At 45.3% G+C, this 21,161-nt stretch overlaps 3 protein-coding genes across 5 annotated transcripts in view; all 3 read right to left on the reverse strand.

Moving 5' to 3' along the window:
- Nucleotides 1-2,417: 2,417 nt before the first annotated feature.
- PSENEN (presenilin enhancer, gamma-secretase subunit) lies at nucleotides 2,418-5,242 on the reverse strand. 2 transcript variants are annotated; one of them, XM_072426255.1, is made up of 5 exons: nucleotides 5,128-5,242; nucleotides 4,637-4,810; nucleotides 3,323-3,438; nucleotides 3,024-3,128; nucleotides 2,418-2,705 (listed from the first exon to the last, which is right to left on the reverse strand). In XM_072426255.1, the coding sequence occupies exons 3-5, from the start codon at nucleotides 3,381-3,383 to the stop codon at nucleotides 2,566-2,568; spliced, it is 306 nt and encodes a 101-aa protein (XP_072282356.1). In that variant the 5' UTR covers nucleotides 3,384-3,438; nucleotides 4,637-4,810; nucleotides 5,128-5,242; the 3' UTR covers nucleotides 2,418-2,565. The 2 variants fall into 2 exon arrangements, with proteins under 2 accessions (XP_072282356.1, XP_072282355.1); XM_072426254.1 differs by lacking the exon at nucleotides 4,637-4,810 and having other exon boundaries at nucleotides 5,128-5,233.
- Nucleotides 5,243-8,172: 2,930 nt separating this feature from the next.
- Nucleotides 8,173-15,804, reverse strand: LOC140340838 (G protein-activated inward rectifier potassium channel 3-like). The gene is made up of 4 exons (XM_072426253.1): nucleotides 12,513-15,804; nucleotides 10,483-10,727; nucleotides 9,106-10,318; nucleotides 8,173-8,735 (listed from the first exon to the last, which is right to left on the reverse strand). Exons 2-4 carry the CDS (start codon nucleotides 10,720-10,722, stop codon nucleotides 8,341-8,343), a joined length of 1,848 nt encoding a protein of 615 aa, XP_072282354.1. The 5' UTR covers nucleotides 10,723-10,727; nucleotides 12,513-15,804; the 3' UTR covers nucleotides 8,173-8,340.
- Nucleotides 15,805-15,950: 146 nt separating this feature from the next.
- KMT2B (lysine methyltransferase 2B) overlaps nucleotides 15,951-21,161 on the reverse strand; it is a 33,702-nt gene continuing 28,491 nt past the window's right edge. For both annotated transcript variants that reach the window (XM_072426252.1, XM_072426251.1), the window contains exons 29-37: nucleotides 20,634-20,723; nucleotides 20,200-20,288; nucleotides 19,968-20,108; nucleotides 19,795-19,869; nucleotides 18,971-19,151; nucleotides 18,779-18,886; nucleotides 18,251-18,334; nucleotides 18,041-18,170; nucleotides 15,951-17,088 (exon numbers count right to left, since the gene is read on the reverse strand). In XM_072426252.1, coding sequence (XP_072282353.1) covers nucleotides 16,813-17,088; nucleotides 18,041-18,170; nucleotides 18,251-18,334; nucleotides 18,779-18,886; nucleotides 18,971-19,151; nucleotides 19,795-19,869; nucleotides 19,968-20,108; nucleotides 20,200-20,288; nucleotides 20,634-20,723 — 1,174 coding nt within the window. In that variant the 3' untranslated portion in view covers nucleotides 15,951-16,812. The remainder of the gene's footprint in view (nucleotides 17,089-18,040; nucleotides 18,171-18,250; nucleotides 18,335-18,778; nucleotides 18,887-18,970; nucleotides 19,152-19,794; nucleotides 19,870-19,967; nucleotides 20,109-20,199; nucleotides 20,289-20,633; nucleotides 20,724-21,161) is intronic.

Genomic DNA, 21,161 nt, shown 5'->3' on the forward strand with positions numbered 1-21,161 from the left:
TCCCCCCTTCTATCTTAGTATGACCCCCAGTCCCACCAGGTCACTCTTCCATCTTAGTATGACCCCCAGTCCCACTTCTATCTTACTATAACATCCAGTCCAACCAGGTCCCCCCTTCTATCTTAGTATGACCCCCAGTCCCACCAGGTCCCCCTTCTATCTTATTATGACCCCCAGTCCCACCAGGTCCCCTTCTATCTTAATATGTCCCCCTAACGATCTTAGTATGACCCCCCCAGTCACCAGGTATTGTGATTTTAGGACCATCCAGGGCATGCTTGAACTTGTAGTAGTTCCCCAATGCCCTGTTGCCCCTGCACACCCTTCTGTCCCCCAGGCTCCTGTCAGTCATCGTTGCCTTCTATGTGACCTGTGACATTGTGTGCATGCCGCGCTCTCGGGTATCATTACAGTCACATGACCCCTGGGAAACGCCACCGGTTATTTATAGCTGGGTGTCCACAGCCAATAGCGCGCCCCCAGCCATCACAATGTTTGGACGGGGAGAGAACGGAACAATCCCCTCTTCCCTCAGCAGGGGGGGCTGTGCCCGGGAATTGTTATGTCTGCCCCCTGACGATGGTGGAGGATTTGGAAAATCCAAAGTAACCTGACCCACCTTCATTTATAGCAGGTGAGTCAGCTGAGATGTGGGCAGGGCCAGAGGCTCAGAGGGCGGGGCTAAGTGCACCTGTCCTGTACAGGGGATTATATCCGAGTCGCACAGGACTAAAGCAGAATTTGAAGAGGACCTGTTATAACTTTATGTCTGGATGATTGAACCTCTGGTGTAGCCATTTTTCAGCTCCAGTCAGGGACTCAATGTCTGAGATATCACATGTCAGCTGCAGACAGCATTTCCTCAGTCTCCTCTCCCTGCAGTGATCAGACTGCAACATTGTAACTTTGTATCCAATCACAAGCTGAGATTTCAGCAGGGTCTGATCTGACAATTCACTTGTATATGATGTCAGCGCCAATAAATGGGAAGGACTCAGACCTCAGACCTGGAAGTGGCCAGACTGAGGTGCAATTGTTTAGAATTCCCCCCCCGTGTGGGGCTGTTGGAAGTCGGCTCTGTGTTGTTTCCTGGTCTCAGTTTAGTGTTACAGAGGTGACGGCTGGAAACAGATGGTGCGTGAAGCATGGAATGACAGAGCAGTGTGAGTGTGAGAGCAGCAGTGACTCAGGATTACTGCCGTGTCTTAGAATAGATCTCTGTTCCCATCTTCATTCCAGGAGCCGCCAACGCACAACGGAGGCAGTGCATACAAAGGAAGATCAGGAGCCCCCAGGAAGCTTCTCCACTTCTGTATAGGTGGTGCTGGGAGTTACTTACCTGTTATATGGACAGAGCTAGTACTTACCAGCACATCGGAGGCAGTGCATACAAAGGGCTGCTCAGGAAGTTTCTCACCTTTTGTATGGGTGGGGCTGGAGGGACCCCATCTGTTATATGAGTAGGGCTGTGGGGAAAGGGGGTTGTATGGGTGGGGCTGAGAGGTCCCTACCTGTTTTATGGGTGGGGCTTGGGGAGGGGGTCCTTACCTGTTCTATGGTTGAAGCTGGGGGTTTGGAGGGTGTCAGCATCCAGCATCCGTAGGGACCTGTTGTTTGGGTGGGGCCAGGGAGGTTCCTTTCTGTAGCATAGGTGAGGAATCCTTACCTGTTATATGGGTAGGGTTTGGAGGGTCCTTACCTGTTACATGGGAGGGCCAGGGAAGTTCTTTCTGGTATATGGGTAGAAATTACTACCTGTTTTTTGGTTGGGGAGGAGGGGTCCCTATCTGTTGTATGGGTGGAGCTGGGCGGGGTCCCTACCTGCCATATGGGTAGGGCTGGGGGATTGGAGGATCCCTACCTGTAATATAGGAGGGGCCAGGGAAGTTCTTTCTGGTATATGGGTGGAAACGCCTATCTGTTATTGGGGGGGGGGGGGGTTGCCTCTTATATAGAGAGTAGGGGTCCCTACCTGTTATAGGTGGAGTTGGGCGGGGTCCGTCGAATGGGTGGAGCTGGGCTGGGTCTCCATCTGTTGTATGGGTGGAGCTGGGGGGCTTTTGTCTGACAGTATCAGTCACTCCTCCTTCATTGGGCAATGATTATTATTAAAGAGAACCTGTCACCATTTAGGTCAGGTGGTCTTGTTAGGCACCTCCCACCCTCTGCACTGTGGGGGTTCGATCCCTGTATCAGCTCTGTCTTAGTCTAGCCCATGTGACCACATTTAGCGCTGGTGATTGGTCTCTCAGAGCACTGCATCCTGGGAGGAAGTGGAGGTGGTCACATGAGCCCCCATAACCAGAAGTACCAAATATCTCTCAGCACTCCAGCTGCATGTGAGAGCAGATCTAAAAGAGAACCTGTCACTATCCTTATTGAGCCAAGTGACAGATTGAACAGAGAGACTCATGGGAGTCCTTTACAAAGCTTTATTTATACATCAACAATCCGGCTCACCCCGGTCATCAGTCCGTGTATTGGTCGCAGTGTCATTAGTGTCAGCCCGCAGTGCAGGGAGGTTAATGCTGGTGGAGGGAAGGTGGTCCCAGGTGTCACCGCCAATCAGGGGATGCCCAGCGGGATTGTGAATGACAGGTAGTCGCCCGTCGCCCCCCAGCTGGCGCGATTGGTTTGGTAGATGCTGATCCAGGTGGTGAGAATCACGACCCACACAAAGAGGCCGAACGCTGAGCGCTTCACATCTGGGGGAAGAAATGAGAACAAGATCTGTAACTCTGCTCAGCTGTTTTACTGATTGACACTGCTCAGGTACCCCCCAAAACAACCCCCCCCACCATTCTCCTCTAGTCTGAGCTCTAGTAGACTGAGCCTCCATGTGACATCAATGGCCAATCACCAGCAGGGAAAGTCAGGGCATTAAAGAGAACCTGTCTCTTTCCTTGCAAAGGACTGGACTGACATGACACATAATGATTGGATGCTGACAGCCTCTGGGGGGGTGGGTTAAAGATCCCATCCAATGTGTACACAATGCCCCCCCACCCACATCCGAAACTCACAGCTCTGTATCTGCGGCTGCTCCGTGTAGGTCGGCTTGAAGAACGCTTCTTTGAAAAACCAGAGAACGTTTACCAACCAGAGGAAAGGCAGCAACGCGAATCCGCCTGCAACGTAAGAGAAAGTTATTGTGTGACTGTCATCCGTCAGCAGCTGGAATAAAAAGTGAACCAGCTTGTAGATCTGCCGCCTCTAGAAACACATCCAAGTTGTCCTCTGACAGCTGCTGATCGTCTCCTGGCTTGTGCACCCCTTGTGACTGCATTGCCAGGTGACAACCCCCGATCATGCCACAACTCACCCAGGTAATACTTCCGGCACAGCTGCAGTTTCTCCTCATTGGGAACTCGTTCCAGGTTCATAGTCAGGACGGGTATGTAGGATGCACCGCAGGAGGAAATTCACCAATGAACCAGACTGTGGGAGGAAAGGGGACAATAAGAGCCAATGTGATGTGTAATCTTATCCTTTGAAAATAAGGACAGAGCAAAGAAAAATGATAAGATAATAAATGAACATTAAAGTTTATCTATTCAAAATGTAAAAAAAAAAAAAGTGTGAACAACCAGAACCCCATCCAATGTTCTCATTGTAAGACATGGGCTGTTGTCGCCGAAACAGGAAGTACAACATTTTACAGGAAGAAAGGGGGAATCTCCTAATGGGGACACGCCTCGGTGACAACGCCCTCAGGTGTGTTATTGCTGGTGACATTTATTCCTATTGGCACCCCCTCATCACAAAGATGCTCAGCTTGCATTGGCAGACCGGACCGTTCTAATTTCTCCTTGTACTACAAGTCCCAGCATTACACACAATCACAAGGATATCTGTGATTTCTAGACCCTGCGGGGTTAAAGGCTCCCCCCGGCTGCCAAGTATGGGAAGCGTTTATGTTTTTAGCCATGAGCTCCGGAGGGGATAAAGATTTTCTTGCTGAGATATGTTGGCCCCGGGCCCTCGGCAGTACCCCCCCCCCCCCATTCTCTCCCTCGAAGGGCCGTATTTGGTAATGTTTGGGACACGGCTATACGACTCGCCATCTTTTACATCCACAAGTCTGACGGGTCCGTAATCCGGTGAGACCTCACATGGAGGGGCCGCCCTGCACTATTAACCCTGCGGGGGATTCCAAAATCATTCCCAGTGGGATTGGGAGTGGGGTCACCATGGATTTATATCTCAGGGTACAAGCAACTCCCAAAGCAACCAGCTGAGGGGACAGCAGCAGCTACACGGCCGGCTCTCTCTAATTGAAGGTCCCTATGGAGCTGTATGAAGCAGGTGGGGAGGGGGAGGAGTCAATGGTCTGATTTATTTAGGTAACAGCTTCAGCTACTGAGTTCAGTAAACAATGAGCCAGGTAAACATTTAAAAAGAAACCTAAAGCACCACCACCAAAGATCAACATTCACATGGAATTTTATTCCCGGACACGTGTTAAAGTGAACCTGTCACATTATAAATTAACAACGTGACCAAAGCCAAGAACCTAATCCAATGCCTACATGATGAAGGCTTCACTCCTCCTACTTGGACAATTAGCCAATCACAAATCTTAACATCCCCAAACAGGTGTTTGGAATATAAAATAATCTCTGGATCCTATACTTACCTCCACCCCAATGTGTCCCCTGTAGTAGCTCCTTTCGGCCACAAGATGTCCTCAGTCTTCAGGGTGAGTTGACATCCAGCATCATTCTGGCTGGCATCCTATGGGAGCTGAGTGTGGTGGGCGTGACCACTCAATCCTTTAAGGGGGGGGGGCAATGGCTGGTCATGTGACCAACTGGAAGAGACCAAAAATAAAAACACAAGGGGAGGAGCATAAATTCTGCATTTAAAGAGACCCTGTCAGCTGCCTAAATAACAAAGGGGAAAATCCCGCCCTTCCCGGTGGGTCCCCCTTCTATTCAGGCCTCAAATCCCTATAACAACGTCTAAGGGAGCCCGGGACCCCGTAAAATGCGTTTCTGGGACTTAGAGTGCCGCGCACCACGGCTGCTTCATCCCATAAAGATGTAAAAACAGCAGGTGGTGCTTCTCACGCCGTAATAGTAATAATATTAATATTTATAACAGGCCGGTGGGAAACAAATCTCTTACCTCTCCCTATCGTTTCCGCCGCCGGCTGCACTCTGTGGGTGGCGCGATGGGTTCTGGGAAATGTAGTCACTGGGCGCTGCCGGCTTACTGCGCATGTGCTAGGTGTTCCCGCGCAGATTGGCAGGAGATAGATGAAATATCAGGATGTGACGTCATTCGTGTGAGAGTACCAACATGGCAGAAAGCTGACTTGGGTGCACTTTAAAATATTAAAGATTGCTGATATATTCTATATTATCGTTTAATGGTAATCCTCATATTTCTATTAATATTAATATTTTCTAATTATTTACACATAATTTTGTTTGTTACTGCTGGAAATAATTGAGGTGATAGTTTAGATTTTGTAGTGAGCATTTTAATTATTATATTGTTGTATTATTCTTATTGTTATAAATATTTCTGCAAAAGCTCAGCTAATCCCTTACCGATATCATATCACTGTATGTTATTCTGATGTTTTATTATTTCTACCATAAAGGTGATGCCTGCAGAGTTCAGGATCCAGTCAGGCCGGTGTGGCAACTAAAGACAGAAAACAGGAAAACTTGGTGCCGGCACTGGTACTTTATCGCTAATGAATAAGGGTCTGGTGACAACTCCTTCAATCAGTTTTGGTCCTGGTGACAACAGCCACCAACACAAGCATACAAAAGGCGAATCCTCTGCAGAGGAAACACAGCAATAAACACGTGACAGAGTATCTAGGCTTTCACCGCCGACCGGTGACAGCACCTTCTTTTTTCGGGCATCTTCCAGGGTCACCATCTGCTCCCTGTTGTGAATCTCAATGTCTGAGCAATTCCTGGCTTTGATCACAAATCTCTGGCAAGGGTCAGCCTCTCACCTTGTGACTGGCGAGAGGAGACTGAGGAAAAGCTTCCACCTGCCTGCAGCAGACCGATTCCATCACCTCAGCCTACGCAATGTCACTGAACAGAATCAGAGATTTCCTGAAAAATGATACAACTCTGTACATTGCGATGTCAGGAATTTATTAGCAGTAGAGTTGTAGTTAGCTGATGAGTAATGCTGAAGGTTTGGCTCTAAGTGGCGCCCACTATTGGCTAACTTGAGTGATAACAGATGTAAACTGATGTTTTTTTTACAGTTATATAAAATGGATCTGAGGTATGATGAAAGCTAAAGTAACTTAAAGCAGAACTAAACTGAAAATAAAAAAATCATACTTATCTTTAATCCAGCAAATCCCTCGATGGCGCTGGTCCTTACCACATCATCCTGGATATCCTTGTTGGAGGAAGCACCCGGTGCCACCATCTTCTTTCTTTTCTTCCCGTCTTCTTGCTACGTCACCCGATCTTGCACTGCACAGGGGTTGAGACCAGGTGACATAGCCGCTGTAAAGGGGGAAAAAAATAGAGCCGATTTCACTGCGCATGTGTGACATGGACGTCTCTTTCTCCTTGGTGGAAAAAATGCCCCTTCTGCACATGCCCGAGATCAGGGCATGCCACCTCATCTAAATTTAAAAAAAAAATCCTGCTGTCATCTAGGTGGTCTGGTGGTATCACTGCAGCTTCCTCATTATCCAGCTGTTGTAAGACGTGGTTGGGCATCTTGATTTGCATTCATCCTAGACCCCAGCCTGCATGATATCATGCCTCTCCTTGGGTAGGGGGCTAAGAAAGCCATGCTGGGCCAACGAGGAAGCCGGTGACAGCTTCAAAGTATGAATAGGATATGGAGAATTTAGGATTATATTCTTTTTTTAAAATAGAAAAATGTTGGGAACTAAAGGGACACTACACTTCAAGTTAGCCAATAAAAGGTAAAGACTTAAACGCCAAACCACTGACACAGATTTGTAAATGTTCAGGGTTTCCAACAGTCCACAAATGTCCTGACAGTCTGTAAAAAAATTTAGATTGGACGTTGTGATGATGCGAAGAGGGCAATGGGGGAGCAGAAGGTCTCAGGTGCCTCTTTCTGTGCTAGGCTTTTGGAATGTATTGGCTATCATAGCAGTTTTAGTTGGCCATCTTTCTTAATATTCTTTAGTCTGCAACCTGCTGAGGAATGGCAAGTCCTTTCTTTTTGAAGACTTCAATGTATGGGTATGGAGGTAGCTGAGGCCAACACTTCAGTTTTAGGTGGTCACCTTAATGTTCAGTTACTTGGCTTTGATAGTGAGACCTTTCCTCATGCAGAAGTTTAAGTTTCCATGCTCCTAAAAGATCAGAATAATGGGGTCACTTTAGACACCTTTGGTTATAATTTTACACTCTTTGTCCAAAATTTCCTAAATCTACAGGGAAATTGTTATGATTTGAGGTGTCTGTGGGGGTGTTGTGATCTGGGGTACCTGTGGAAGGCAGTGTAATGATCTGGGATGCCTGTGGTGGCAGTGTAATGATCTGGGATACCTGTGGGGGCAGTGTAATGATCTGGGATACCTGTGGGGGCAGTGTAATGATCTGGAGTGCCTGTGTGGGCAGTGTTATGACCTAGAGTACCTGTGGGAGGCAGTGTAATGATCTGGGGTGCCTGTGGGGGTAGTGTTAACATCTGGAGTGCCTGTGGGAGGCTGTGTATTGATCTGGGATGCCTGTGGGGGCAGTATTATGATGTGGGGTACCTGCGGGGGCAGGGATATGATCTGGGGTTTCTTCAACTGCTCAAGTCCACATTCAGCCATAAAATGTACCCAAAATGGAAGGTCAACTGGGAACCTGAATATTCTGACTGACCAGGTTTTTCCTTCCCCTTCCCTGATAGTACAAGCATTTTTCAAGATGACAATACCAGGGTTCATCGTGCTTAAAGTGTGAAAGATTGGGAGCATGATACATCATTGTCACACATAGATTGAACCCTATTGAGAATCTTTGGGAGGTGCTGGAGAAGACTTTCGCCAGCGCTCTGATTCTCCCATCAGTACAAGATTTTGGCAAAAAATTATTGCAACTCTGGGGGAAATAAATATAGTGACTTTGCATAACAATATAGAAATGATACCTCGGCAAATGTGTGCCGTAATTAAGGCTAAAGGATTTTTTTTGGCCAGGCAGTGCAAGTTAAAATAAGATAGAGATACTGATTTAATTAGGTAGAAATGGAATTTCTGGATTTCGCCAGATATTCCAACAGTTAGCAACCACACAAAACTGAAATATTGTTGGCTTTCGTGGCCTTCAGCTTGAGTCCTAGCTGTGCTGCCCATGGTACTATATCCATATTTGTTCCCTATGTTCACAGGGTATAGTCACTGCCATTAAAGTCCGAGCTTCGTTCCTCAGCAATGTTTCCAATTAGCCTCCTGCTGTGGTCAGAAAAACCTCCTTGAGTCCTTGAGTGCCTTTCCTCCTCTTCTTCCTCTTCATCATCCCCTCTGTCAGTCATTGTGTGTCGGCGCCCTATGCAGAAATCACCATTCTCCCAGTAGAAGCTGATCTCCGAGCCCTCCATCTCTCGCATCTCCTCCATCTCCATTGCACTGCAGCGTGGTAGCTGAACCTCGAAAGTCTTATGGAAACGTTTGTAGTCCACGCGGAAGGCGCCTTTCTCCAAGGTCATGCAGGGCTCAAAACGGTGACCCCAGATGATTTCATTCTCCAAGTAGGAACTTTTGGCCTGGCACGTCATCCCTGGAAGAAAAGAAATGGCTAGTAATGAAATCCTAATGGTGGGGGGCAATGGATGCTGGGTGATTTAGGGAGAATTTGTGCAATATTGACTGTTCCTGACCAATGCTCCCAGTGATTTGCTTTGTGGCTTCCACAGTTTTCAGGGAAGTTGTACAAACTTTTGTGTCCCTACACTGTGAACTCGTATTTATTTAGTCAGGAAAAATGTACTGTGTAATCTAAAAACATGATGTACATTGAGAGCAAATATTGCTGAACTTCTGTATGTACATAATTGTATTAAAACTTATGTGTTTAGGTGTGATTTGAAGTCTGTTTAATGAAATGATCATTTTAAGGGCCAACCCACAAACCTCTACAGCCTACTTACCTGTGGCTTCCACAATTCCTTCAAGTATGACGATGATCTCAAACTGATCCCGCATAAGTTCCTGTGGTCCCATCTCATAAAAGGGACTGTTTTCATCGATCACATGACAGATGACCTGTGGTTCCACCAGGAACAGTCGATCTTCTCCTGTCTCGTAGCCCAGGTTGATTTCTGACTGTTCAAGAGGAAGGAACTCCCCTTCAAATGTCTGCCGTGACTTAATAAGCTTGGCTCGGATTTTGGCATCCACCATGTGGCTGTCACGTAGGTCACCGATACGGAACATTAGGCAAAGGCGCTCATCCCGCGGGCAAACCACGCAGTTCTGGCTGAAGATCAACGTTTGGGCTCTTTTCTTGGGGCGGGAAATCTTGACGAACATGCAGCCCACCATTAGAGCATCAATCATGGACCCCACAATGGACTGTGCCATGACCAAGTAGACCCCTTCGTGGCAGTTATCTGTCACCATGCGAGAACCGTAACCAATAGTACGTTGGGTCTCCACGGAGAAAAGGAGGGCCGATATAAAGCTGTCAACATTTTGAAAACACGGGTTCCAGTCGTTTTCAAGATGGAATAAATCTTGGCGCCAAAAGGCATCCAGGTAGTAGATGGTTGCAAAGATCAGCCACGTCACGATATAGCACATCATAAACACGAAGAGGAACCAACGATACTTGAGATCAACAATGGTAGTGAAAATGTCTGACAGGAAGCGTCCCTTCTCCTCAATGCGCCCCAAATTGACTTGACACTTTCCATCCTTTGCCACATATCTTTGTCGTTCCTTCTGTGTCGAGGCCTTGCCTTGGTGGACCTCGGCTTCCATTAGTTTGCATCGTTGTTTTGGAGTCCTCTCAGGTCCTGTTGCTGGGGCAGAAAAGAGCCCACGCGGTGGCATATTGATGTAGCGAGGTCCATGAGTGATGTCGGGAACGCTTACAGCATGGCGGGGGTACCAGCGTCCGTTGGGAAGTCCGCCATCTTTTAAGGAAGAACGGCGGTACTTGCGAAGGTCAGAGGGGACAAAGACACTTTGACGAGACCGGGCAGGATAAGGGTAGTTGATGTCTGTGGTACTCATATGACGTTTGTAGACACTGCGCGGCATGATGTCAGGAAGTGGAAGAATGGGATGAGTGGGTGATGGCAATGGATGAGGTGCCATTTTCGGCTCTGCCGGATACGTTGGAACCACTACACATTCTGGCTGTAGAAACAGAGGGGAAGGAGAGGATCACCATCAGACTTTAAAGAAAGAAAGATCAAGGAAGAAACTCAAATGTTCTAATCTGGATCTAATGGGAACCCAACTGAGGTACCAATCAATTTGCTCCTCTCCATTCCGTCTACAAGTTTTGTCACCATTCTTACCTTCTGTGGAAAGCTACGATAGCGGTTGGTGTCCGTAGGAGGCCGCGGAAGGTACGCCAGGACTTGTCGAGGCTTGATAGGCTGGGCAACACCAGAACATCTGCCATTTGGTTCATTGCCGCCACCTTTATCACCTTCGGGGCCCTCGGAATGCGGAGCCACACCAGGCATGCTGATGCTGACAGCCGACTTGACAAGCGTTGGTGTGTGAACGCCACGCTGATATTCGGTTCGTGTCATCAGGTCTGTGAATAGAAAATAAATGCAAAGTCTAGAAATATAGGCATGGGTCAAATACAGTTGACTAGCTTACCAAGAGATTAAATAATAAAACCAACATTCACATTCAACCATAGATCATTTTTTTTCTGTCACTAGATGTCCTCCATCTAATGGCCTGCATAATCCATGCCAGGTGACTGGACAGGGAAAGGTGAAGCAGCACAGTGATAAGATCCACTCCATTCTTTCTGTGCTTCTTCCTGCAAGTAGCTGATACCAGAGCAGAATCGGCTTAGTCTCTCTTCAGAAGCCCATCTTCCCATACATTATCTGTTTACTATCAGCCCCCTATACACCCCATATTTGCAAACAAAATGTTTTCACCATAATTTTATGGTCAATGTAGAAGTGATAGCTTTCCATTCCAATTTTATTATTTCTATCAAGTAGAACATTTGGGGTACTTTAAAAAAAAAACAGATGATACCATAAAATAGTACATTAACATTAACCAGGGTTCATCCAGAGGTTGCCAGAGGATCCTTGAGCAATGAGCAGTTTGTGCCTCTCAGGTCAGTTTAGGTGACACCAACTGGCCTTTTTGATATCTATAAGGGTGACATTCTTCGCAATGGCCAACAATGTAAGAGGAATTCTTCCCACTGACAACCACACTAATACACTGTGAGCGGTGGATATAGGAGTTATAGAAGGGGTTCCCTGAGGACCTGAAAGTTATTTCAACCAAAAAAAGTTGAGAAAGTCTGCTTTAGGCACCTGGGAGTGTTCAGTTTGTCCTACATTTGCAAACATTTGCTGACGAGGTTGGAAGTGTATTGAAGTGGTTCTAGTCTCAGACCTGAGATGCTGCATGAAGCATCCCCAAAAACCCAATAAAACCAAATATATCCTATTCATTTTAATGATAATCAGGGCTTTGTGTTGGTTGTGAAAAAAAGTCTAAACCCAGCCAAAGAGCCAAAAATAAAGCAAGAAACACAAAACAATGTGATGTCACAATTTACATAACAAGTAAACACAACATAAAGTAAAAAAAATGATACACAACACAAAGCAACATCAAACCCCAAAATGAAAATCCCAAAACAAAGTTTAACATGCAGCCATTGATTAGCCAGTTTTGTGGATTTGTAGGTTTGCTCCAGAAGTTCCTTTGGGGTTGCTTGATCTCTGACTAACCTCCCATGTGATGGTGCCGACATAGTTCTTGGGCTGACAGCACTCAGCAGGACACCAATGATCTTTGTAGCCCTCTGTAAGGGTAGCATTCCGAAATAGGGGCATTTATCCAACAACCAATGAAAGGGGCTATTTTCCCACCAGCCCCAAAAAACTGATTTAAAGGGGCTCTGCAAAACTATAAAGTTTTGATGGGTCGGTTAGCACACACGTCAGTAACAGCTAAATGAGTACAAATAAAGCAACTTACATAAATAGGAAAAAAATAACATAAAAGTATAGAGATTAAAATCATCATCAGATAAAATGTCAGGAATTCTATAATAAATAAAACATACTATCAACTCCCCCAGTTGATAGTATGTAAATGCAAGAAATTCATCATTCTAATATTATAAATAATATAATAATATTCTATTATTATTGATTTTAATTCACATTTAAATATCAGACCCATAAAACGACAATACGAGGCGTCTATTTTTCTTCTGTTGATTCCTAAGAACTGTTCATATGTTCTATATTTTTAGTTTTGTGTACTCCGCTTGGCTATGCATTGGCTACCAAGTCTCTTTTATTGGGGTATAGCATGCCGAGGTCCCCGTTACCTGTTTGTGTCCTCGGTGGCTGCTCTGTCTGGCTGCCCCAGATCTCTGTGTCAAATCCTAATTTTCCTAAACCTGATTAAGTGAAGCTATAATAAGCCGATTGCTGGGTGTGTGTGATCCCAGCTACAACACCGCAGCTTGGCCACCTCCCAGTCGCAGCGATTCCCAGCGTTCTCTGCAAACAGCCAATGGGTTTCACTTGTAAGCCAGCAAAGGGATCCTAATTAAAGCGTCTGTAGGTCTCTATAGAGTGTTAATTTATAACATGGATCAAGTCTGCACATTCCTGATAATATCATATTGCCATTAAAAACAAGTCCTGAGATGACGTCATCACTCTGCTGCAAGAAAGAGGAAGCATTTCTTCAGTCTCCACCCCCCCAGTGGTCAGAGTGCAGTATTGCAGTTTTGTAGCCAATCAGCTGAGAGGCTGTGGCACAGCCTGATCTGCATCAGTCATTTGTGTACAGCCAAGAACTGCGCAGACTCCGGTATTTTTAGGATTGTGTGATCTCCGAGCCGGCATCAGTCCTGGATGCCTGAATGAAGATGGTGTCATCCTTCTGGAGAAAATAATGTCACACTTCACAGAGCAAAAAAACATCAGCAATTAGCTCCATGCGTATGTTTTTTATTTTGTTTCAATTCCGATTGGCTGCTAAAAGGATGAATGAAAATTCTGGCCGCTGCATTGGACTGGTATATGAAAATTAAAGCCCAGCTCCCTTGGACCTTGGTTTTTAGCATTAGCAAGACAACCCAGCATTTGCTGTCATGGGGACACCCTTGTAACAAAGGCAAGATGTAACTTTAGACATCAGGATGGGGGGGTACTGCATATTATAAAAAGGGGGCGCTATACCTCATGCCAAACAAAGGGGCACAATGCCTCTGTGATAATTCTCCCAATGATGCCATCATGTTGCAATCATTCCATTTATTGACACCAACAATGGGGCACAATGGGGTCTCTCTGTGACACCAATGAAAGGACAATAATTTCTCCCAAATGATATCATGAACTTGGCACCATTACAGATGCCAAACAACAGAGCACACGGTCTCTCTGCGACACCATTGATGGGGCAATATTTCTCCTAAAGACATGATCGTGGTGCAATACTCATTCAATGATGGGGCAATATTTCTCCTAAAGACATGATCGTGGTGCAATACTCATTCAATGATGGGGCAATATTTCTCCCAATGACATGATGGTGGTGCAATACTCATCCAAGAACAGAAAAATAATCCTCCCACTGACACCAATGCTAAAGGCACCCACTGAGATCCCAAAATAGCCAAAATCCATTGTAATGGTGGACTAATGCTGATATTTTTCCCTGTAAAGTATACTTACCGATACTTCCTCCTGGTCTACCTGCACCCAATGTTTGATGTCGCTGTCTCTCCAAAAAAATTCCCAGGGGAAGATGAGCTGTCAGAAATAGGCAAATTGAGAGTCATTTTAACCTGAAATTTCAGTGACTGAAGGACTCCGATTACTCATGGATCCCTAAGTATACATATTAATATTTAAAGAGCCGTCCTTGCTGCCAATACAATGGATTAATCTGAATTTATGGCTGGCTCAATGCTAGCATTCCTTTTTGTTGTAAATGAAGCTGTCTCTAGCCACCACCAGAGGGCGCTGATTGGAGATTTGCTCTGCAGCAGGATGGATGCATGCAGGGTCAGGATGAGCTCATCGGCATTACAGGTAAAGGTGAGGAGTCATAGCGCCAGGTTTACAGAGATAATTCAAGTACCATCAGACTTTTTTTGTTTAATTTTTTTTTTTTTTGCATCATTTAACAAATGCAACTGGACAATGTCAAACACACCGATTTGCTTTTATGCAACCACAGGCTTTTTTAATAACGTCCCTGTAGATCACAGAACCAAGAATGGCATTTGTGAGGTTGTTCTGGTGTGAGCCTATAATTGGTTGGGTGTTCCGGCACCATCAATGAGCCTTTATGGGCTGTAAACAGTTCACACAGTAAACAAGTGATTGTTTTCGTGTTTTGTGCAAATCCAGATAGCCAAATGTACTTAAAAATGAAGACACTGGAACATATTCATCGGTTTTATGACAAGCGACAATCTCTATTCATCCACAGAGTGAAAGAGACTTTACATTCATTGTGACGTCAACAGCACCTTGCCTACTGGACAAACTGAGAATGACATCCATTATAATTTGTATTGCTCGATAATCCCTTTACTTCAGTTTCCTGGCATAAATTTCAGATGGCATATTCAATACAGGGACTGTAGTACACTGTTTGGCCACTAATGTTTTGGCGCTGTTCTGCAGAAACGCTTGCTTGCTAAATTAAACACACACTGAGACGTCGCTGCTCCCTGGAACTGTGCCAGATGTCCACGGTGCTGCACTTCAGGTCCCGAGGTTGCTGGATTTTTGACAGTCAACCTGTATATTAAAGTAAAATTGATCTCTCTCCCTTTGCACAGAATGATAAAACAATCTCAATGCAACAGGTCATAAATATACACCTGAGAGAAGCATTTATCAAGCAGGGTTCCTCGAGCAATGAGAAGTTTGTTACCCTCAGGCCAGTTTAAGTGACACCCACTGAAGCACCAGCTCCATGCACAATCATTATAATGAATGAGAACGATCAGTAGTGACTTTATTGGGCAGTCGGGTTATTTGTAAACCATTATGGCAGGTCCTGTGTTCTTAGATACAGTTGCCCGTTTCCAAAACCAATACCAGATGAACAACAAAGCATTTGTGGGCACCTGAAACAAGCAAACAGCTCTACATATTTTTCCAATTGACTCCTAGGGCTCTTTTTAAAACCTTTTGCCCATAAAATGTGTTTCTTTTCCATTTCCAATTGTGTCAGCTGTGCGCTCTTGACAATTGGCCACTAGATGGCAGCACAAGTCATTGTTTTTATAGACCTGTAGATTGATAAGAATACGCTGGGCGAATCATTTATTAATAGAGCCCATAAAATAGTTTTTTGGCCCCGACGTGACACCCACAGAATCTCCAGATCCATACACAAACATATTACTTGAGAATGATCAGTAGTGATTTTAATGGGCAGCAGGATATTTGTAAACCAATGTGGTAGGTGCTCTCAGATGCAGTTGCCCTTTTCCTAAACCAATACCTGACAAACAACAAAGCATTTGTGGGCACCTGAACCAACCTAACAGCTGTATTCCCATTGACTCCTAATGCTTTTATAACCTTTCGCCAAAAAAATTTGTTTTTCTATTCATTTCCTATTGTGACAGCTGTGCACTTTTGACGATTGGCCGCTGGATGGCAGCACAAGCCATTGTTTTAATAGGAGACCTGTGGATTGAAACAAAGATGGGGGAATAATTTATAAAGAGAATCCTAGAATTGTGTTTTGCTCCCGGGTAACCCCTCTGTGAAAAGCACTGCACCCTGCACATGGCAAAATGTTTGTTTTATTTAAAATTCTAAACAGAAGGTGAAACAATGAAACATTTTTTTCCCCCCAGCAAGTCCTTAAATAAAAAAAAGTGCATAGAAAAAACAACGTCCTTACAAATTCTTTGTACACTTATTTACACTCTCTCCCTAAGAGGCTGTCACCTTCACAGACATGATTCTCAAACTTTAACGCTCTCGCTGCCTCGCAAAAAAAAAGTAATAGATGGAAAAAAAAAAATCTAAGATGGAGTTTGTGTGGTCAAGCTCCACATTTTCAAGATCCAGAATGGGTTATTGGTTTTGTAAAAAATGGTACAAAGCTGACGGAAGCAGGGAAGGATTTTTCGTACCCCTTTGCAGGGTTGAGCAGATGATTAGCAGCAAAAAGGATTAAAAATGATTGTCACCCCCAGTTTGTGTTGGGTTTGGATAAGCTGTGAGTAGAGATGCCGGGAGAAGCTTCAGGAGATCAATAGGTTAAAACAGAAGAGGAGGAATCCTTGCCTGTTGTCTGAGCTTCGCCCCTTGGCTTTCCATGACAGCTGCAGGAAAGTGTCAGCTCACAGGACAAGCTCTGGCGGTTAGCAGCAAGGGAGGGGGTGGGGGTATCCAGAGGAGACAATTCTTGAAGACCCTGAGAGGAAGGAGAGGTCTGCCCTGTACTCTAATGACCGACAGGCAGGACAGAGGGTAAAGTGCGACTTTTTGTAACGTTGACCCCTCTCTGCCGAGCGGCGCCGTCACCCGAAATCTCTGAGTCCACCGTGGAAGTGCCAGCACCTCCAGACCGGCACTTGCGGCCATTTTTATTTTAAATTTTTGTGTCATTTTTTTTTTTTATTTCTCGACGCACCTGGCTCAGTTCAGGAAACGGCGACACTTTTTGGCACCGCAGTTACAGGGCAGCTTGTTGCTGGCGTCCTCGATGGGGAACTTGTAGTCGTAGGTGAGTTCCTCGCCGCGGTAAATGCTGCGGAGGGCGAAGATGACGATATGCTTCTGGCCTTCCACGTGGATGACCCGGGAATAGCAGTTGGGCTCACAGGAGTGGTTGATGAAACGGGCCGCGTTACCGTGCATGGTGGCGTCAACCACATCAAAATCGTCAATGCGGAACATGTAACATCCGATTCCCTACAATGGGGACAAAAGTAATGTAAGTGGCGGGGCTGAGAGGAAAATCACATTTTTTTTTATCCTTAAAGCTTTAAAAATTACTCTGGGGCAAACAAATAGGCTGTGCAATCCGCTTAACATTAAATAGGGGCTGCAAATGACAGACAAATACAGACAGACACAGGAGGAAGAGAGGACCCTGCCCCAAAAAGCTTACAATCTAAGGAGGTGGGAATGATTTGTATTGCGGTCTATGTAATTCTGGGATTCACATAGCTCTCACACAGAACAGACAAAAGAACGGATTTTTCTCTACTGCATTTAGGACTTACATATCTTGTCCCTTCCCCTCTTCCTGTGATTGCATTGCACTATCGGCACTAAAGCAAAACTGATTGGCTCCTCATGCAGCTTCTACCTCCCCCCCAGTCTGCGTCTTGCTATGCAAGGACCAATGGAGGCAGCACCTGTGAGCTGTAGGTGTGCACTATTTTATATCATTTTAATGTACAACAGAACGACTAGACTTGTAATTATGGTGGGCTCAGTGATAAGGACTCTAGGTCCCAGATTCGAAACCTGACCAGGGCACTATCTGCATGGAGTTTGCAGGTTCTCCCTGTGTCCGTGTGGGTTTCCTCCCACATCCCAAAAACAAGAAGTTAGAATAATTGCCTTCCCCCAAAAATTAGCCTTAAACTGTAATAATGACATAGGACTATGGTAAGGACATTAGATTGTGAGCTTCTTTGAGGGACAGTTAGTCACATGACTATGGACTTTGTACAGCGCTGTGTAATATGTTGGTGCTAAATAAATACTGGGTAATATAAAAAACGACCAAAGGACCATGATAACCCTGCCAATATCCAACAAATTTTTTATTAACAGGACCTGTCCTAGCTTTAAATGCACAGTGACCGCTGGGAATATGGCTACATAAGGACAAAGGATTCAGGGTGGACGTTACCTTGCTGTCATAATATTTCTCTCTCTTGTCAGTCAGCACAGATCTAATGACGATGCCCGAGTACTCTATAACCATCTCACCAGCGTCAATGTTCCTCTTGCAGAAAAGGCCCCTGCCGTGGATGGACGACCTATTAAAAGGACAGAGGAATGTTATCGATCGGTGACCAAAACAACACAACGATCACAGACTTCTTGGCAGGTAACTGACCTGTACACGCCCACAGCTTCTTTGGAAGTCCTTTTTAAGTGGCGGAACCTCATTGCCATGGGAAGGTCCATGCTGGTCGCTCGTCTGAAAATAATACAGTAATTCATGTTTGAAACGTGCAAGAAACCTAACCTAAACAATATTTGCTTTGAATTTCTCCTTATAGGGCACAACAGTGGCCCAGTGGTTAGCACTCTGGTCTTTGCAGTGCTAGGTCCCAAGTTTGAATCTTGGCCAGGACTCTGCATGGACTTTGCCGGTTCTCCCTGTGTTTGTGTTTCCTCCCACACCCCAAAAACATGCAATTAGGTTTTTTGGCTTACCCCCAAATTGTCTTCAGACTGTAAAAATGACATATGACTATGGTAAGGACATTGGATTGTGAGCTCCTATGAGGGACAGCTAGTGACATGACAATGGACTTTGTGTAGCGCTACATAATATGTGGGCTCTATTAGTCCTTTATTCTCTTTTTCAGCATGGCTTCCATGGTACAAATTTGCTTTCTGATACATCGGTAAATGTTACCTAGTAGATTTCAGCTGCACCTCATCCTCCTCCTCTTCATATGTGCAGAACTCTGGCAGCGTACGATGCTGGGAGGCCAGGAAATTAAACATATCAAACGTGGACTTTCTATAAAACAGAAGAATCCGGTCACAATAGATGCAAAACGTCTGCCAGGTAGGCACTTCTCAGGGAACTGAATGTTACACGCACCTGACGTAGAACTCACTGCGAGCGCAGCCCGATGAGTTGACCACTAATTCCTCCTCGTCGACCTCCTGGGGGTGGAAGTGGAATTTGTAACCGCGGCAGCGCTCAGCGCCGGTAAGCTGCTCCAGCAGGAAAAGAACAGCGTCGTGCTGCACTCCCAACATTCGCGATCCGCTCAGACCAGCTTTAGGGGAAGAAGAGAGAGAATTAAGCAATTGCTTGAAACAGGAGAGGGCCAAGGCGAACGAGAGAGCGAATGAGAGGGCGAAGCGAGAAAGAGAGAGAAGGTGAACAAGAGAGGAAATACTGCACTCCTTATGTTCTGCTTACAATTTTGCCCCTTATTAATATGCTAAGTGTTACATTTTCCATTTTTAATATGCATCATATTTTGTATCATCCCTGGCTATTGGTAGGGTGGTGTAAATGGATTCCTAAAACCATCACACCCCCGTCTCAGTACCCCTCTCTCAAGATCCCCCAGTCCAGATGCAAGTAGTGATTTGGATTTTGGAAGAAGTTATGCAATTATTATAATGCCCTGGTAGGTGGATCTCTGTCTGTAGGGAGCTGCATTTACATACAGACATTCCTTGTTAATGTTTAAATGTGATGTGAAGCATCCAAGACTGAAACCCTATGAATGAACGCAATATGCAGTGAGCAGTAAGTAATATCAGTACAGGAGATGAAGGGAAGGCTGTAGGACAAATGTTATGGTGATGCTCTTTCACCAACAGTCTATCATGTCCAGTTTTAGTATTGATTTTAGCATCTGAGGACAAGTCAGAGCTATAGGACAGCTATGAGGAACCAATGGGTCTTACCAGAGAAAGAGAGATGTCTTAGTCTTGCTGCACTTCGAGCCTCCTGTACCTTCTCAACTACAGACTTCCATGCACCTGTAAGACAGGACTGAACTTATATTACACTGTAAAGGACCAAGGTGTCAGTGTAAGTATTCAGGTAGCATATCCTATGCAGCAAGGAGGGCACTTACCTTCAGCACTATCAGACTGTGTATAGAAGCCGTCTTCGCTGATTATTTCGAAGCGCAGGTGTGGCCGGCCTTTCTTAGGCAACATGTTCTCCTTCTCCTCCTGAAAGCGTTCTTCAAAGTCCTCAAAGCTAGGGGAGAACCCTGCATGGAATAAGAGGAACAAAATCTTTCATGATGCCGTTATCACAAATTTGGTATTTATATAGCACAAGAGTGCAGTTCTTATCTGTACCAGCAGGAGGCTCTGAGCCAAAGGATCCTTTGGGTGAATCAAATGAAGGATCTTCAGATTTCACATCCACGGTGAGATCTAAATGAATCCTGGAAAGCAAAGAAAATATTAGGTGTGGACCCTTTATCTTGAAAATAGATTGCTAGACAAGACACTACAATGAATTGTATATTGAAACCAGAGATTAGGAGAAATATTGTAGCTTTAGGAGCTTTCATTCCTTATAAGGGTTGTCATTAGGATGAAGGTTCTTATTGTTTTACCTATTAAATAGGATTTATATAGCACCAACATATTATGCAGCGCTGTACATTTATTGAGGGTTGTAAATGACAGACAGATACAGACAGTGACACAGGAGGAGGAGAGGACCCTGCCCATAAGAGCTTACAATCTAAGAGATGATAAACAGTCACATTTAGAGCAATACTCACTCGCTATCCAAAGTTGGCTCATCTTCATCCATGGAGTCCGGGTGCACAAAATCTTTGTACGCAGATGTTTTGAGGCGATTTCGTTTTGACCTAATACAAAAAAGATAATCAAGAAGCTAAAACCAAACCAAAAGCGGAAAAAAAAATAGGCTTTAAATGAAAACTGCAGAGACAAGAAAGAGGGAGAGAACGAGAGTTAAAGCAAACAGGAAAGGACAAACCAGACAAAGAACGACACAAAGAACGAGAGAGCACGCAGGAGAAAACGAGAGAAAGCGAGAGCGCGCAGGAGAGAAAGGGAGCGCCAAAAGAGAGAGCGAAGAGAGAGCACCAAAGAGAGAAAGAGAGAGAGGAGAGAGGGGAGAGAGCGCCAAAGAGAGAAAGAGAAGGAGAGAGAGCGCCAAAAGAGAGAAAGAGAGAGCGGAGAGAGAGCGCCAAAGAGAGAGCGGAGAGAGAGCGCCAAAGAGAGAGCGGAGAGAGAGCGCCAAAGAGAGAGCGGAGAGAGAGCGCCAAAGAGAGAAAGAGAGA

The sequence above is a fragment of the Pyxicephalus adspersus genome, chromosome 11 (assembly GCF_032062135.1).
Source record: "Pyxicephalus adspersus chromosome 11, UCB_Pads_2.0, whole genome shotgun sequence".
NCBI classification, from domain to species: Eukaryota; Metazoa; Chordata; class Amphibia; order Anura; family Pyxicephalidae; genus Pyxicephalus; species Pyxicephalus adspersus.

What these genes read in the sequence shown, in the direction of transcription:
- LOC140340838 (XM_072426253.1), bottom strand. Translation starts at nt 10,722, where the DNA reads ATGACACGAACCGAATATCAGCGTGGCGTTCACACACCAACGCTTGTC. An exon ending in ATCGTAGCTTTCCACAGAAG is followed by an intron (nt 10,319 to 10,482) that starts GTAAGAATGGTG and finishes CTGTTTCTACAG; the next exon opens with CCAGAATGTGTAGTGGTTCC. An exon ending in AGGAATTGTGGAAGCCACAG is followed by an intron (nt 8,736 to 9,105) that starts GTAAGTAGGCTG and finishes CTTTTCTTCCAG; the next exon opens with GGATGACGTGCCAGGCCAAA.
- PSENEN (XM_072426255.1), bottom strand. Translation starts at nt 3,383, where the DNA reads ATGAACCTGGAACGAGTTCCCAATGAGGAGAAACTGCAGCTGTGCCGG. An exon ending in GTGCCGGAAGTATTACCTGG is followed by an intron (nt 3,129 to 3,322) that starts GTGAGTTGTGGC and finishes CTTACGTTGCAG; the next exon opens with GCGGATTCGCGTTGCTGCCT. An exon ending in GCAGCCGCAGATACAGAGCT is followed by an intron (nt 2,706 to 3,023) that starts GTGAGTTTCGGA and finishes TTCTTCCCCCAG; the next exon opens with ATGTGAAGCGCTCAGCGTTC.